The sequence below is a fragment of the Morone saxatilis genome, unplaced genomic scaffold (assembly GCF_004916995.1).
Source record: "Morone saxatilis isolate NCDOM2014 unplaced genomic scaffold, NCSU_SB_2.0 Contig16, whole genome shotgun sequence".
In the NCBI taxonomy this organism is placed as follows: Eukaryota; Metazoa; Chordata; class Actinopteri; family Moronidae; genus Morone; species Morone saxatilis.
Window position 1 is genome coordinate 23,222,133 of NW_023339718.1, and position 17,261 is coordinate 23,239,393.

General features: G+C 39.4%; 1 protein-coding gene across 3 annotated transcripts in view; it reads left to right on the plus strand.

Annotated features, from left to right (window-relative positions):
* sema4c (sema domain, immunoglobulin domain (Ig), transmembrane domain (TM) and short cytoplasmic domain, (semaphorin) 4C) overlaps nt 1–17,261 on the plus strand; it is an 87,658-nt gene that overhangs the window by 55,161 nt on the left and 15,236 nt on the right. For all 3 annotated transcript variants that reach the window (XM_035658587.1, XM_035658589.1, XM_035658588.1), the window contains 6 exons: nt 4,184–4,338; nt 9,650–9,712; nt 11,969–12,067; nt 12,443–12,539; nt 13,097–13,216; nt 15,254–15,405. In XM_035658587.1, the coding sequence (XP_035514480.1) occupies nt 4,184–4,338; nt 9,650–9,712; nt 11,969–12,067; nt 12,443–12,539; nt 13,097–13,216; nt 15,254–15,405 (686 nt within the window). The remainder of the gene's footprint in view (nt 1–4,183; nt 4,339–9,649; nt 9,713–11,968; nt 12,068–12,442; nt 12,540–13,096; nt 13,217–15,253; nt 15,406–17,261) is intronic.

The window sequence follows — 17,261 nt, forward strand, 5'->3', positions numbered from 1 at the left end:
GTGTGTTTGTGTTTGTGCAATGTGTCTTTTAGCTCACACATAAACTTTGTATATTCTGTGTGCGTGTATGTGTTCATGCGTGCACAGAGTTGCGTGTAGAGCCATTACGTACCTCCACACAAGTGTGAGCTTGTGTGTGTGTGTCTGTGTTAGTGGAAGTGTGTCAGCTCAGGAGTTTTCTTGCCCGGCTGTGTGGAACACAGCAGATGTGCTCTGTTCTCCCCTGAGGATGCTGCCTCTCTCTCTCTGTGTGTGTCTCTTTCTCTCTCCCCCTCCACTCACTCTCATCAAGCTCCCTCATCCGTACATACCCTCCAATGTTTATACACCGCTGCTCTTCAGATAATAAGCTGACTTCAGTACTTATCCCCCTTCCTTCCTTTGGTTACGTATTCCCTTCTCTCTTCTATCTCTCTACATCCATCCTTCTGTGCCTCTGACATGTCGCCTCCTAGGCTTTTTGAACTATAACTTTTGACTGACCGGGTTTTCTATAATGTTTGCTGTGTGCTTACAGTTTAACACACGCACACACAAAAGCTGGTCGGCAAGAGGATTTAAGTGGAGGGTTTGCCATGATGGTCAAAATGCTTTTAAACTTTTTACAACAAATCTGGAGTCAACAGTTAAAACTTGGAACAGTTGGTGTCTTTATGCATGAAAATAGTCAAATTTAAAGTAGATATCCTCTAATAATATCAGCGCTTTGCCGTCATTGCAAAAGTCCTGAGTCAGGGGGCCCCAACTAAAATTGCATGGGGGACACTGGCCAGGTTGTTCTCTCCAATGGGGTCCCACTTGAACACTCTGTGGATGGGGTCAAACATCATAGTGGAGTTGACCCTATGACTGCTCAACTCGCTAAATGTTAAATGTGAAATATAAGCTCCTTTTTACACTGCAATTTTACAGCCTTGCCAGAAAATGTAATTATGACAAAATTGGGGGAAAAAATGTAAAAATACATTTTTATGGGGCTCCTGATATTGTAATGAGATGGCTCTGTCCCACAAGCTGAAAATGCCTGTGATTCTTGCTTTTGTTCTCTGGCGCCACCTTTGGTCTATAATTGTCACTTCATTGATGTTTTACATAAATGATGATGTCTTAACTGGATAAATCTGGAGCTCGACAGTTCATTCTTGCTCTTGCTTTCCACCATATCACACGGTAGTCATCTGCAGATATGGATGCTCTTACATTCCATTATTCTGCACACTTTCAGGACATGTTAAGCTTGTTTTTCTTGATTCTGGCTGTCACCATTGGTGTAAAATGGTCGGTTAGTTTGATGCGATTGTGCTCAGTTGAAAGGAATGTTGATTTTCTGTGAAAATAAAAAGCATCACTTCATGTGCCGCAGGTATAGAACGGGATAACCTTGTATTTGAAGTAACAAAATCTTAACTAAAGCTGACCTTAATTTCTGTGAGAAACAGTTCAATGACATTGAGGACTCCTGAAGTTTTAGTTAATTATGCTCCGAGCTGCTGGAACTTTTACTCAATTCTGCCTTTTTATCGTCTTGTCATGAAGCACTTGGAACATTTTTCATTTTTCTAACCTTCTTTTATTTTATTACACACACACACACACACACACACACACAACCCCTTCATCCAGTACACGCCGCTCCATGTATATAAGTCTATTTAGTCCCAACTAGGCCACAGCGTCACATGAGCAGTTAGTCACACCATAAATCACACCAGTTCCTGCTGTTCCCTCCCTGGATGTCAGCTGCTATTTTCAGTCAGGAAAACGGCAAAAGAAGTGAAAATATTCCTGCTGTAGAAAACAAAACAAAAAAAGAAATATTCTTATTCAATTTATGAGATCGCATTACGTGCAGCGCAGGCTGTCGTCGCCTCTCGTTTTGCACACGTTCTATCAGCCCAGATAAAGTGAGAGAGAGCAGGAGAGGGAGAACAAGGTGACTCTACAAGCAACAAGAGTGTGGATAATGAAAACTAAACACCATCCTTTCTCTCGTTCCTCCTGTCTCTGTCTTGCTTTCTCATCTGCTCTGCACCACTAGTTTGTCTGCATGCTAGTCAGGGGATTTCAGTGGTGTCTGTGTGTGTGTATTTGGGCGTGTGTTTGTGTGCGTGCGTGAGTGTGAGCTTGAACAGCAAAACAGTGGGTGCATCTTTTTTAAATTTTGATGAAAAAAGTCAGCTCTGGTTTTTCAGCAATCCCTGCAGATGGGGCAGTGGAAAGAACATTTTGTGATTTTCTTATAATCTTTCTGAGATTGTTTGTGTCGGCCTGCAAGCGGCAAAATGAGAAACAACCCCCAAAATATGGGCAACCCCCAAATTAGACAGTCTGGAGACAAAGCACATCGATCCAACTGTTTGATCAATGACTGAATTTACAAGGAGGCTAATATTCCGTTAATACTCTGAGCGATAGCCTAATCAGAGGAAAAAGCCTCATTTAGGTCTTGTATTAAAATGCGATTCACAACTGGATGTGCAGCAATCTAATCACACAGATTTATTCTCATTATTAGTGTGCATTTATAAGCAATCATAAGCTCTGAATTCTGTCCACGTTGTCACTCGGATCCCATTGTCCATTCACAATAATGCCTCTTGGTCCAACTCTAAATCCCTGTATTGTTGTGTATAGGTGCTCTATCTTCTTAATGCTGCAGTGCTGATTGTATGAGTCTTTTAACAATCTTTAGTCTAAAAGCTGCGGTAAATTGAGGCAAAACACAATTTAAGTTGTTTTCCAAAACAAGATTAGCAGATTTTCTCAATTTGAAAATTACCAGTCCTAATGGAATTTGTATTGAACAAGTGTATGAATGCAAACCTCGTCGCATCTGGCTCAATAACAAACTCACTTTTAAGACTCACATTAGAGCACTGGCTGATCGAAGCTGTTGGAGGTTAGTTTCTTTTAAAGATGAATTGATTGTGATTGTGCAGACTTTCAAACCATTTCTATCAGTCCTAATATATGATGATATTATTTATATTCATCAATATACTTCTACTTTAAAAGGCTCTAGATGCTCACTCTCCTTTTAGATTCATAACTGCTGGCCGTAATGGTGCACATCAAAACAAGGGCTGGTAGGGCAAGAGCATCATTGCCTCTTGTTTATTTGCACAGCTTTTCTAAACAGACGAGTACCTTATCTCACTTCTGACACGCAGATCTGGAACTTATCAGACTTGCCCCGAAGACTGGTTTCTGCTCCAGGTTCTTAAAGTAAATACAGAGCTTGGGAAGCTTTCAGTGCCATCCTGCAGGAATAGTTTACAACAGATCTTGGAGCTAGATACCGTGGCTAGTTTCAGCAAACCCCATTAGGACCTGATGAGTTATAACCGTGAGAGCTTTTAGTAAAAATGCTTTTTTTTCATAACTTCCGTTACATGTATGTTGTGCTGATGTTTTGTTACTTTCACTGTCTTTGTTGATTTGAAAGTGTTTACTTTCAAATGGACGAGCACCCTGCCGCGATGAACGACAGTTGCCTATTTACACATGAGAAACATGAGCATTCCTGTTGAGTCGTGTTTCTGGCCACCTGGCAAATGTCAGTCCAATATTGACTTTCCTCTTTATTTCTGTTTTAATATGTAGTTCTTTAGCTGCTAAATGCTAACTTTGTTGCAGGCCATAAAACCAGTTATTTAGCCTCCTTCCTGCTAGCATGACATGGTTGGTAAAAAGAGATGCATTAGGTCATCTAGTTTAATATGATACCACTAGACTACAGCCTCTGAAAGACAGCACAGAGTAGAAAAGGTAAGGATAATGGGGTGGCCAATTGAATTTCAGGGGTGGCCACTGCATGGCCCCCACCCCTCTGGAAACGCCAATGCTCAACAGCATTATTTGAGATGGTTAAAGTTCATGACCACAGTGTTAAACTGTGCAGGAGCTCATGCTGTGTAAGAGAACACATAGTTCTTATTGAAAAGCAAAGATGTGGGTGAGCTGTAACACACACAGTACCAGCAGAATGGGTGACATATATGTGACTATAGGTGGTGGAGTGGGTGAGGTTAGGTGCTAATAAGCTGAGACATCAACAAATTTCAACATGGGAAGTGTGAAATGTTCTTCTCGGTTATCTGTCTGCAGATCAGCTGAATCAGGGAAGATGAGCTATTTTTCAGCTAACAGTAATGTAATGATGCATCTGTGTGTCTTTATCTAGATGTGTTGGACAGCATGGCGAGGTTCAGCATTCAGGGAGTGTTCAACTACAGCATGCTGACTCTGTCCGACCACGAGAGGGTTTTGTACGTCGGAGCGCGGGAGGCGCTGTTCGCCCTGGACCCCAACGACATCAGCAGACAGCTACGGCCACAGGTAACACACACATAAACACACACTTTAAAGGCCTCATTTCTGCCACTTATGATGATAAGAATTGACAAAAGTTCCATATGGGAGAGAAAGGATTTCAAGAAAAACAATTATGTTCACGGCACTGCCTGACTTACAGTCTCTGCAAACACCCACACATTCAGAAAGGTTTTTGAAGAAATGCAAGAAATTAAATGATAACACATAAGATTTAATATCACAAAGCTTCATGATAGACAGTTGAAGAACAAAAAGCACCATCTCCTCCATGCGAGCCTGATTACTGAGCACTGCAGAGATAAACACACATTTCAAATACTTAATTTAAATACACCAAATTCAATTATGATATTAACAATGATATAATTATTATAGAAAAGCTTAAATATTGCAGAGGTTCAGCTTGGATAAGCAGGAAAGAGGGGAAAAAAACATAAAGCATAATCTCTGCCTCTGCTACATTTCTTTGCTGCCTATTAACTTCCAGACTGACCTTATTTTATTTCTTTTTGTCTTTTTTTGCTCATTTTGGACTCAAGGACATTTGCGAACACACACAAAAATTCTGGCAGATAATCAAAGAACCAAATAATACTATAATAAAGACGACTGAGTCATACTACATGTTTGGTATTTTATTGGTCTGGCCTGTACTTCTTTTATTAAATCTTCAGGCCTTGTAGAAGCTAATAATGTACGAACCGTCAAGCAATTTAATACCTTCTGAAAATGTATTAAAGTGTCCTCCTTGAAGGGTCAAACATATAATAAAATGTATTAATTGCTGCTGTTAGTGAAGAGCCCTCCAGTGGTTCAACTTTTCCAAAAGCAGAAAACAGCCTTGCTTTTAGTTTGACCCTCGTTTAATTTTTGAGCTTCATTTTAAGAGAGAAAACCAAAAACCACAAACCAAAGTGTGTTTTTTGGGGTTTTTTTTAACAAAAAACAATGTAGGCCAATATGGAGCCCTGGAACTGACAACAAGTTATCATACAATGCAAAACTGAATACTTTAATAATATTGTTAGTTATATGAAAATGGAATGTAAAAAGAAACGTATTTCCAATATGGTCCTTGATGAAGAGATGTGCACTTTGCTAACGTTAGCTTGACATTCAAAATGCTTCAGCTGCTATGAGCTAATACAGCAATGCTACAGCAATATTCAGTACAACATATGGATGATTAATATTACTGGCTGGTGTAGTTTAATGAAGAAAGTTAGCTTGAGTAAGCTAGTCGAAAAAGGCTCGTGCATCACTGTTTTTAGTTGCTAGCTCTCCACACACAGCTTTTTGCAACTGATGGAGGTTAAAGGTATGTATATCTTTATCACTATGTACACCCCCTTTTAATTATTTAACTAACAATATTCATTATTGATGCATGATTATGTATAGTTTCTTAGACTCAGAACCTTACAGAATTTTGACAGTTTTAGCCTCCATACATGAACTCTTTCAACTGAGTTCAACCATGAAAATCACCAACAGTTGCTACAAAAACTTAAGTTAATAACATATTCAGATTGATAAAAAATAAACTTACACCTGTTTTAATTAAATGATAACTTCGTTGTTCGTCGGGGAAGGGGTTTTTACATGATCAGGTTTTATATATATTGGACTCAGTTCAGAAGTTATTACTTCATTTGGAAGTTATTTATGTTATCTGTTGCTAAAAGCCTCCAACAGTAATAGCGTAAGTAAGCTGCCAAGTATTAAGATCGTAATATGCATAGCTATTGGCTCCAGTATTTCACTTCTATCAGCACAAACATATCCACTGTGAATGTGTGGGAGTACACAGGCACTCTCACACACATGCACTTACATATACACTTGCACAGGCTTTGGCCCTGTATCTCCGAGTTTATGATCCACTTATTCAATCAGGTTGTTTTTTTATTGTCCTTGTTTTAATTTGTGTATCTTGTTTTTCTGCGTAGCTCTTTGGGGCAAACCTGTTTGTTAAAGGAGCCCCATAAATACCCTTGCCTTGACCTGATATACACACATACACACACTTACACATACAGAGATGCTAAAGCCTCAGAGACTCAATCTGGTTTTGCTTTGCTCCCTCAATAATTGGTCCATATTGCAATCAATACAATTACAGCAGTCCAGTGAATGTGTAGTGAGCAGCCTGCAGCAGATTGGGGATTGTTATCTGATTTACCGCCGTAATGAGCCGTTATTAGATGCACACACACACACACACACACACACACACACACACGCTCTGTCACACGCAACACAAGCACAAGCTGTTTGAGTGAGGGTTATGAGTCTTACAGTAATGATAAGACCACCTGTTGTCAGCCCCCAGTGTGCAATGTAGAGGGAAGGAGCCAGCACAGAGAAATGACTGCACGAGGACGAGGGAATAGTCCTTCCCCTCTGTCACCATCTGCCCATCACTCTCTCACCCCTCCTCCGCCTTCCCTCCTTCCCTCCTTTAACTGCTACTCTTTTATTCCTTTGCCGCTGTCTTACTGGCTCTCTTTCTTCATTACTGGCATGTCTGTCTTTCTTCCATGAATATTTTCTAGGGATCTTCTTCAAGATTTTGACCTATTTTTTTTTTGACATGCAGCTCCCATTTGTGTCTGAAGTGCTTCATTCTACATTATTTAGTTTTTTTTACACCCCTGATACAATTTCAACTGCATTTGCAACAGTTTCACTTTGTTCCAGCACTTTAAAAAGTATAAAATGTTGCAGATTTTCTTCAAATGACATGAATTTGGTTCAAATATCCACCTATCCCTACTCTACAAATGTGTTTTTAGGACCGTCATTGCACACCATACTGCAGTTTAAACCAGCAAGAGTCCCTTGAGAACTAGAGTTCACTTTAAGGTGTAATGTTTATTCATTGCCTAATGGCTAAAGTGTAGACTGTGTTATTTGCATGTATGAGATAAAACATCAGATATTAGCATGTGCCTTAAAAAGGCTGAAACCAAGTGGCCGTGTAATAGTGCTGAGGTCCTTCCCAAAATAAACGTTTCCACTTAATTTTCAAAGGTTCAAGTTTAATTGTCACATAGTATCATACGAGTACAATCATAGTGAAATGAATTTCCGTAAGCTCCTTCAATTTGTTCAATAAAAATAGACTAGTAATAAAGGATAGAACACATAATAAGTAACAATGGTTACTTTGGAAGTAACATGAGTAAATAAGTAAGTTATAAGTGTTCTTAATAGTGCCTTCTTCCCAATCACAGCCAGGTTAAAAGGCTGTTAGGTGATGCTTCATCATCATCAATCTCCTAGCCTCATGCTTGCAGCGTCTTGGAAAATCTAGGCAGGGTAGAGCAGCGCCTCTTTGCAGGGCCTTGCGTTGCTGTTTGATGCTGTTTCTGTATACCTGATGTTGCCCGACAGCACACTCTGGTGCAGGAGTAGAAATTCCTCTGTTTTTAGGGGTATATTTGGAATTTTCTCATGTATTCGAGGTGAAACAGTCACTGCTTTGCCTTTCTCACCACTGAGTCAGTATGCCACGCCCAGGTCAGGCCCTCGATGATGTGGACACCGGGGTACTTGAAGCTGTCCGCCCACTCCACAGAGGACCCGTTGACATTAAAGGGGGGCGAAGCTCCTCTCCAGCTTCTTCCTTTTTCTCAATGAGAGTTGAAATATCTAAGAGCTGTTGCTTATTATTAGTGCTGTGTGTTAATGTGAAGTAGAGGACATTTATTTTGGCAGATGTGTATAGGCCATTAGTCGTTGCACTGCTACTACTGCTTGACAATTTACTGCTGCCTGATCATTTTTTGTAAAATACATGATCTGTGTGGAGTAACTGAATGAAGAGTGAATTTTTTGGATTAAATAATAAAGTACACAGTGCCTGTGACTAATGAGAATCCCCTGAGAACAAATTAGAAGTCACAATAAACTGTGGGGGTTGCTATGCTTCATTTTATCCAATCTTTCTTTAAAAAACTAAAGTGAATTAGTTAAAATCACAGATACTTCAGGTAATATTTCACAGCCACTGATCCTAATAATTAATTGAGTTATGAAATCTTAACCATTAAAACTCCATCATCTCCACAGTGACCATGGGAATCTTCTGGGGACAGTGGTAGGAAGCGGTCAGGTGAAAAATCTTCTTGTTAGTGAAATATTATCATATTAAATATGAATTGTACCAATCAGAGAATTCTACCTTAGCTACAAAAGACTTATATAGACTATATTACGGTAAAGAAATCTTTATTATAAGTCTAGTTTTTTAAGTGCAGTCTATCTACCAGTGCAGTATATGGCAATAACCCATTGTTTGATTGCTGTTGGTTTAAATCCAGTCAAGTAAATCTGAGTGTAATACTGAATTTGCAGCAGTTCTCTGCCTGTAATGACCAGTGTAATTATTTCTAATGGCGTGGAAACCTCTTAGTAAACACACTTCATATTTTGGACATCTGTCCACAGAGCAAAGTTCAGCCATGTGTCACACAGTCATTAAGAAAAGCAGCTACTGTAAATAATGTTAAATAGCAGTGGCCGTCGGTTCCTCCTTAAACGTTTCTAGAGTTGTGCCTTTTAGAGGATAAAGGCTTGTCAGTGGAGCAGTACACTCTACGAGTACATTATGGTGCACTTTCTTTCGTTGATCCTTTGAACAATGGTATAATCATTAGGGGATTTTGCTGCAGTAAGGGCCGCACAGTTTCCTACCTACCACTAACAGTGCATTTAATGGGGCCAACTCAGGAGCTCCGCTGCCAGGATCTGAACCAGGGTCTCTGCAGTGGTGCTTTTTCCTTGCATCACCTGTGCGGCTCAGTTCGTGGATCATTTTAACTGACTTAACTGTAGTGTAGCTTTAGTGCATGGTAACTACTGTGAAACCACTTTGTACCTTTTTGTGCAAATAAAAAGGATGCACCTGCTCTCATTATGCACCTGCTATAGGGCACCTATAGAAAATGCGTATTTCTCAGTATCAAAATGTACCTTTAAAATGTACTGTTTTCGTGGGTCTGTGGCTGTTGCCATAGTTACAGCAGCTAATGGTCAAAGGTGCAGTCTACCGACCGAGTCAAGCACAAAAAGCAACAAGGAAAGAGTGAAATATTTTGCCATGTGCAACCTTTTAGAAAGAAATGAGGTGATGTCATTTTCGCATCTATTTACAGTGTGAATATTTTTATGGTCTCTGCCAAGGAATGAAATGATATACTGATACATACTGTACTTGCAGAATGTATTAGTTATGGGCCAAAGGCAGACAACATCATTCCTAGAGATGACATGTTGCCCACATCAAATCTGTCTCCTTCTTTTTCTCCAGATCGACTGGCCAGCTCCGCAGGATAAGAAGAGAGAGTGTGTTGCCAAGGGGAAGAACAACCAGGTAATATAGATTTTAGACTTGCCAGGGTTACCTGCTATGCTCAAGGGCACCATGGCAGTATTTTCTAAGACAGTAGTTTATGAGAGCAGCATTAATTCACTTCACTTCGCTCAATTACGTTTTGTCAAGTCAGTCTGGGGTTTCTAACTGGAAACCTTCCAGTCATTACATTAGCACACAGTGCATCTCCCAGACAGGGTTAGGATCAGCAACTTCGACATAGGAAGTGTTTTGTCTTGAACATCAAAAAGAGATTGAATACCTGCTCCAGAAAGAATCTTAGATGTGATAAAGACTGACGCTGAGGTTTTACTAATATAATATACAATACAATAAAAAATAAATTAAACTGAACACTTTTGCTAATACATAGTTACCTTTTATCAGCTCCATGTCATTGTTTAGGAACTTCTTTCTCTGCAGTTAGTGTTGGCAATGGTGCAGAGTGTATCTGCTGATGCATCTTATATTAATCAATGTAAAATATAGCTATAAATATGGTTTTACCATTAAAGTAACAGGTACATTTGGGGAAATATGCTTATTTGAGGTTTTGCCGAGGATTATGTCTGTTGTTAAGTAGGAAGCTACTGCCAGCAGCTGGTTAGCTTAGCATAGCATACAAACTGGATGCAGGAGGTAAAAACTAGCCTGAGGACACACCAAAATGTACAAAAACAGGTTGTGATTTTGCAGTATGTTGGTATTTTTGGCTGGGCACAATGACTTCCTGAAGCGAGAACAAGACTCCAGGAAGTCAGTGCACCCAGCCAAGAAGTAGTCCAGGACATAACCCCTGTGCAACTTTGTTTTTTGAATGATTTAAAAGAAAACAGCATATACCATGTTAATTAGTGAGCTTTTGGCACATTTGTAAACACAGAGAGTAACCCCAGCTCTGTACTTTCTCAGCAAGAACTTCTCTCTGCTTAGGCTGCATAATGTATATTCGCAAGAATTCTCGTTTAATATTTTATAGAAGTTCACAGCTTTTGGAAATGGAGCTAAAACTTCTTTCATTGCACAACACTAACTTTTGATGTGGGTTAAAACCAAAGGGAAATAGTTCATTGGAGTGCAGTAGTAGCAACACTACTTTAACTAAAACTGACTCCAAAGAAAAGCATGTTGAGAAATTAGTAGAACAGGAGCTTTAAAAATACTGCAGTATTTTCAAACACTTAAACTTAATGTGTATTCAAAATTCATCTGCTGAAAATCGATGGTTTCTCAGTTTTTGGTGTGGTTCTTAAAATACAGTGTGATGGCCTGTATTCAGGTTTAGTTGTGCAGAACATTTAGTCAAAAATGACCAAAAGTACCTTTATTCTGCACACCTACTGTAGTCCAGTTTAGTCCATATGCATACATATGGTTGTAAAGGAATTGGCTTATTTTGCAAGAATAACCATATGGTGTTTACACTGCCCATCGTTATGTTTAATGATTAGTCTTTTTATGTAACATTGTAGTTGGGGGCTTGAAAGAGAGCCGTCTGCCAGACAGATCTCATCCTGATTATCCTCACTGATTGCAGGAGCCGTAAAAATGAATTTTAAAGAAATCATTTTGCCTGTGTTACAGCCGTGAGACACAGATATTGTTTTGCTGCTACAATGGCAACATCAACTGGATGCACTGAATTATTCATTCCGCTAGCATCATGTATGAGCATCTGTTTCCAATTCCATTCAAAGAGCTTTATTGTTCATCACAGAGGAGACATTAAAGGCCACTTCCCATAAAACACTGCATATATTATACTCTTAATTACACACATATTCTTTGAATGGAAACAATCTGTCGCTTTTTTGTTCAGTTTAAAGGTTACTTAGATAATGTGGCTGCATCACTACATCATCTATTAAGTGATTCCTCAATAGGACTCTGAACACTTGTATAACACTATTTAATTTGACCGGCATCATACACAAAACAAATAATAGTTTTAAATATGGTTGCAGCCAATGTTCAGTGTCTTTATTTGTACACCCAAAAGAGAGTAGAAAAAGAGCACAGTTGAAGGATCTTTTCAGTCACACACATTTTTAATAAAAGGATATTATCAGCAAACATGATCTAGTGTCTAGGTTATTGAGGCATGTCAGGTGAATGAGGATTTAGAAGAAGTCACATTGAAGCATTAGAGTAAAACTAAATCCTGTGAGCACACTGAAAGTCATCATGGTGGAAGCACTGATTGCCCCCTTAACAAATGCAGCCGCATTCTAACAATTCCTCCTCTCTCCTTCACAGACTGAGTGCTTCAACTACATCCGATTCCTGCAGAGCTACAACCACACGCTCCTCTACACCTGCGGCACCTACGCCTTCCAGCCCAAATGCACCTATGTGGTAAGTTTGCGTGTGTGTGTGTTTTACTCGATAGTGACTCATTGCAAGACCAGCGCTGACAGGTGTCAACTTGAGATGTCCATCTGGCCTCAAGCTAAGAGCACTGTGTGACAAAATAAAAATAAATGCAAGGGGAAACAGTATCTCACGCTGGGTTGGCTGAACGTGTGTGTGTTTGTGTGTGTGTGTGTGTGTGTGTGCATATATGTGACGTTGATGCGATAGGACAACATGGTGAGGGGTGAAGCTATGGTTCCTGTAATGGACAGACAGACCTTGCAGCTGTGTCATGTAGGCAATAATACACACTGACCACCAACCACCTGTGTTCTTCATTTTGTGTGTGTGTGTGTGTGTGTGTGTGTGTGCTTGCAGAACGCGGACTACTTTACCCTCAACACTGCAGCCCTGGACGATGGGAAGGGTAAATGCCCATATGACCCTGCCAAGGGGCATACTGGCCTGATAGTGGGTGAGTAAAAGTGTGTGTGTGTGTGTGTGTGTGTGCGCACACTGTACTTAGCTTTGTGTTGATGCATGCATGTTTTCATGTACTCCATATACTAACTTTTATATGATGAGTTGATATAAGTGTTTCTAAATGGGCGTGATGATCATGTAAGGATCATTTTAAATATAAAATTCATGATCAGACATTGACATTCATATCAACACCCAGCACACAGTCAGCTCATCTTGCTCCATCTGAGCAATCTCTATATTAAAGTGAACAGCACCATGTTTTAACAGCTCTAACCGAAGCATAAAATATCCATCAAAACTCCACAAACTGCTCCTGCAGCATTTCCCATCTGTTTCCCAGTCATACGATTGCATTGAGAGTCCAGAAGTCCAATTCAACTTTACATGCTGCATTCACATCAGTATGAACAGCTTCACTGAACCTACAGGCAGCCATTCTCTCATTGTGTTTTGTGTCTCCCCACTGAACCACTGACCTTCTCTCATTGTGAGCCTGTACAATTGGGACTGAAAAAAACGAATTAAACTTGCATTTTGTTGCTACAGATAAGGAGCTCTACTCAGCAACGCTCAACAACTTCCTGGGTACAGAGCCTGTCATTCTGAGGAACCTGGGCCGACAGCACTACAGCATGAAGAGCGAATACTTGCCTGCCTGGCTCAATGGTAAGTGAAAAATAAGGACGTGAGAAAAAGAGAGACAAAAGAAGTGGTAAACTTGCCTGTTGAAGGAGAGAGAAGAAGGAAGAAAAGTGGAAGGAATAGATAGAAAAAATAACATGAGACATTTTTATTTTTTACAATTTAGGTCAATACTTTGTATTAACAGTTATTAAAGTTACCAGTATTTGTTTTTTGTAGAATTGGTCATTTGGAAATAATGGACTGCAGGCTTTAAAGCTGCAGTAGCAAATTTTTATAGAAATATTTTTTTGTCATATAAACTGAAACTTTCACTATATCCTGACAGTTGTACAGTAGTACTGAATGAAACGGATAAAATTTGCAAGAATCCACCGGGCCTTAACAAGAACAACCAATCAGAGCCTAAAAAGATATAAAGACTCTTTGGGTTGGAGGCTTGAACATAGTTGATTGTTCAGTGTCATTCCCAGAGTCCATAGCGTCTGTATTTGACCCCCTGGGAGGACTGAACAATCAACTATCTTTCTTGGCTCTGATGGTTTGTTCTCATTCAGGCCTAGTGGATTCTTGCAAATACCATTAGGAGCACTAGAAAGAGCCAGAGGAACCTGATTTTTTCACAGATGATCTGTCTCATAAACTGCTGTCAGGATATAGTGAACATTTCCGCAAATATGACAAAAAAATATTTTTATAAAAAAAAAACTAACTGATAAATTTGTGAAATGTAACTCCATCTCGGGTAATGGATAGCTAATAATATGCTCCTAACTACTAGTTTAAACTGCTTGTACTAGCTCGTAGTTGTGTTTGTACTACTAGCAATCCATTCCTTATACTTTCACTCTGTGTATGTGTGTGTCAATTGTGCATCCTAACATTATATTCAGAAGCAAATATGTGGGAAAATATCAGTTCATCCATACTTCAACTAAAATATTCTGCATCAGTTCAAGTTTAAGATTTTTTCCCAAGACACCACAACACTGACAAACTAAATATGTATTCAAATAGAATAAATTACATTAGAGGTTGATAACAGGGGCTTCTTTTTAACAGAGTTTCATTTAAATAAAATAAGAGCCAGAAACATGCAAAAGAACAAGAGAAAGAGAAATGAGTTGCAGGAAATGAAGCGCAGGACTCGTCTACAGCGAAGGATCGTTATCTTTTGGGGGGAGGAGGTGGGGAAAGGAGTGAGTCACTTGGAGAGAAATGAAGGGGAGAGAAGAGGATGAAGTCACAGCAAGAAAATGGGTGATGAAAGAAGAGACATTAGGATTGGTGATGAAAAGATACAGGGAGAGGTGAGGGGAATGGAGAATGGAGGGGGGAGGAAGGAGGAACATACAGATGAGGCGGAGGTTTGGACTGATATGTCCACTTATTATCCATTCTGATACAGAGCTTTTATTAAAAAATAAACTTAGACCAAGAAAGCCAGCTTCACTTTAATTAAAGCAGCTTCTGATCAGCCTAAAAACACTTGGGTGGACACCCAGTCCACAATTGGACTGGGTTTCAATGTAATACCTAGTGTTTCATACTCAAATAGTACATCTAGGGAAACATAGGGTCCTTGTAATTTAAAAAAATATATAAAAACAGTTGAATTTAAAGCAGCAGCCAAGGCAAAAATGTCTGTATATGGCCTTTTTAAAAAACAACAACACATGATTCAAAATCTAATGAGGACTGGCTACAGAGAAAATCTGAGAAATACGGGAAGGACGGGAGGAAGTGAGAAACACAAAATGGACTGGTAATAGGAAGCACTGGAGAGACAGAGAGCGAGAAATGACTGGAGGAGAGATGGGGCGAAGGAGAGAGTGATGAAAGAAAATAGACAGAGAGGTGAGAAGGGGCAGCAGGGAATGAGATGGAGGTCTCAAGCTTGTGTGTCTATATGTGTGTGCGTCCACACACACCTACATGCTGAGACTGTCTATTTGTTCTGTTGTGATGCATGGCTTTACTTTGGTGTGTAAATGTACTTTCTGATGCTACCCTTCCGTGTGCGTTGTGTGTGTGTGTGTGTGTGTGTGTCTGCGTGTGCAGAGCCGGACTTTGTGGGTTCAGCCCTGGTGAGGGAGAGCAGCGGCAGTAAAGAGGGGGACGATGACAAAATCTACTTCTTCTTCAGTGAGCGAGCATTGGAGCTTGACTGTGACACTGAGCTCACTGTGGCCAGGGTGGCCCGTGTCTGCAAGGTAATACGCCAGTAGAACAGATTCTATTAGGAATCTTCTAAAACTACCTTGTTTTTAAGTTTTGTGAGAAAACTAAGGGGAAAAGCACAAATTAATTCAAACAGTAATCAATCTGTAAAGTGACTACGACTAACAGTGCACAGGGACAGATTTGTAAACCCAAAACAAGTTTTAACTTCAAAATCATAGCTTCATGCAAGCTTGGCTTCAAGTCAGCTGTTTTCTGTTTTCTCCAGCTGTTTTGGCAGCTGTTTCGGAGCACTTAATAATGTGACACAGCAGTCGATAACAGTTTGGTGCTTACAGACTTAAACAGGAGATGCCTATATAAGGAGGCGATCAGTAGAGTCGTTTTACAGCTATATGCAGCTACAAAGTGACAAACCTGAGAACACAGCTTTCTAGATAGCTAACACAGGAAGTACTGCTGTTCACTTGCTCACAGGATCAGTGTGTAGGATTAAGTGGCATCTAGTGGTGAAGTTACAGATTGTGTATACCACTCGCCAAAAATCAGGTTTGGTTGGTCATAACGAAAACACAACAATTCCTATATTCTGGTGATTATACACTAATAAAAACATACCTGTGAATATTATATTCTATTTCTGCCAATAGATCCTCCTGAATGTTACACACTGGAGCTTTAAAGGCGCACTATGCAGGATTTGTCTGTTGCTGTTTGTAAACACAGTATTTAAAATTGGTCCCTCCTCTTTAAGTGTAATGCTTCAAAATCCAGAGTTTATGTTAATACCAGAGTAAAGCACACAGAAAAAAAGCTGTCCTGTGTTTTAATTTGACCCACAACAGAGTGAGAGAGCAGCTGAATTTAGCTCAACACCAGTTCACTAACAAGATGTGAAGACAATTACATTGACATAGAGCCATTTGGTAACTAATGCATTCATTTGCTTAATTAATGACCTCGTTAGGATAACTGATTAGGTTTGATATACCACAGTAATTATGGCCCAACATCAGAGGTGCTTCTTGTTGTGAGGAGAGTCACTCTTTGTGATTTTCGACTGCAACTGTTTTTATTTTGCATGATTTCAATGACTTTTTAGTTAATGCAACAAAGGTTTAGTGTCTTGTTACACATGCAACCATATCATCTGAGCAAACTCAGCAAAACAGAGACAGATTGTTAACAGTCTGAAGAGATGTGTGTAATTAAGTGTACAATATACGCACTGTTTTATGGGAAGTGCCCTTTAATGTCTGTGCTGTGATGAACTATAAAGCTCTTTGAATGAAATTAGAAGCAGATGCTCACACACAATGTGTACTAGAGCAGTGAATAATTTAGCGCATTCTGCTGCTATTTCTATTGCAGCAGAAGCACAATGTGTATATCTCACTGCTGTAATATGAGCATTTGCATTTTTTTAATTTGTTTTTTACAGCTTTTGCAATCACTGAGGATAATAGGAATGAAGGAATGAGACATGTCTGGCAGACATTCCTCTTTTGAGCCTACGGAATACTATATAAAGGGACTACTCATCAATATATATAACGAAGTGTTTATTTTATAATTGAATATTTCTGTTATTTTTATCTTGAATTTCAATGGTACCCTTTAACATTTCATCTGAATACTCTTTAAGACACTTTTCCATCATAATTCACGTACAACAACTTTATTATTATATAGATAAAGAATATGTACGTTGTATGTAGAGAGATGATATTAAGCTTTCATGAGGTGAATGTGAGGTTAATGAAATGCAACATAAGCAGCAGCATAATAGAATAAGAAAGTGAGCAGAGCACTGTCAACTTAAAGAGTAACCTTGATACCAGCTCTAAAAGTATCACTGTCCTCTTCAAGTCTGTTGCATCTCTATCCA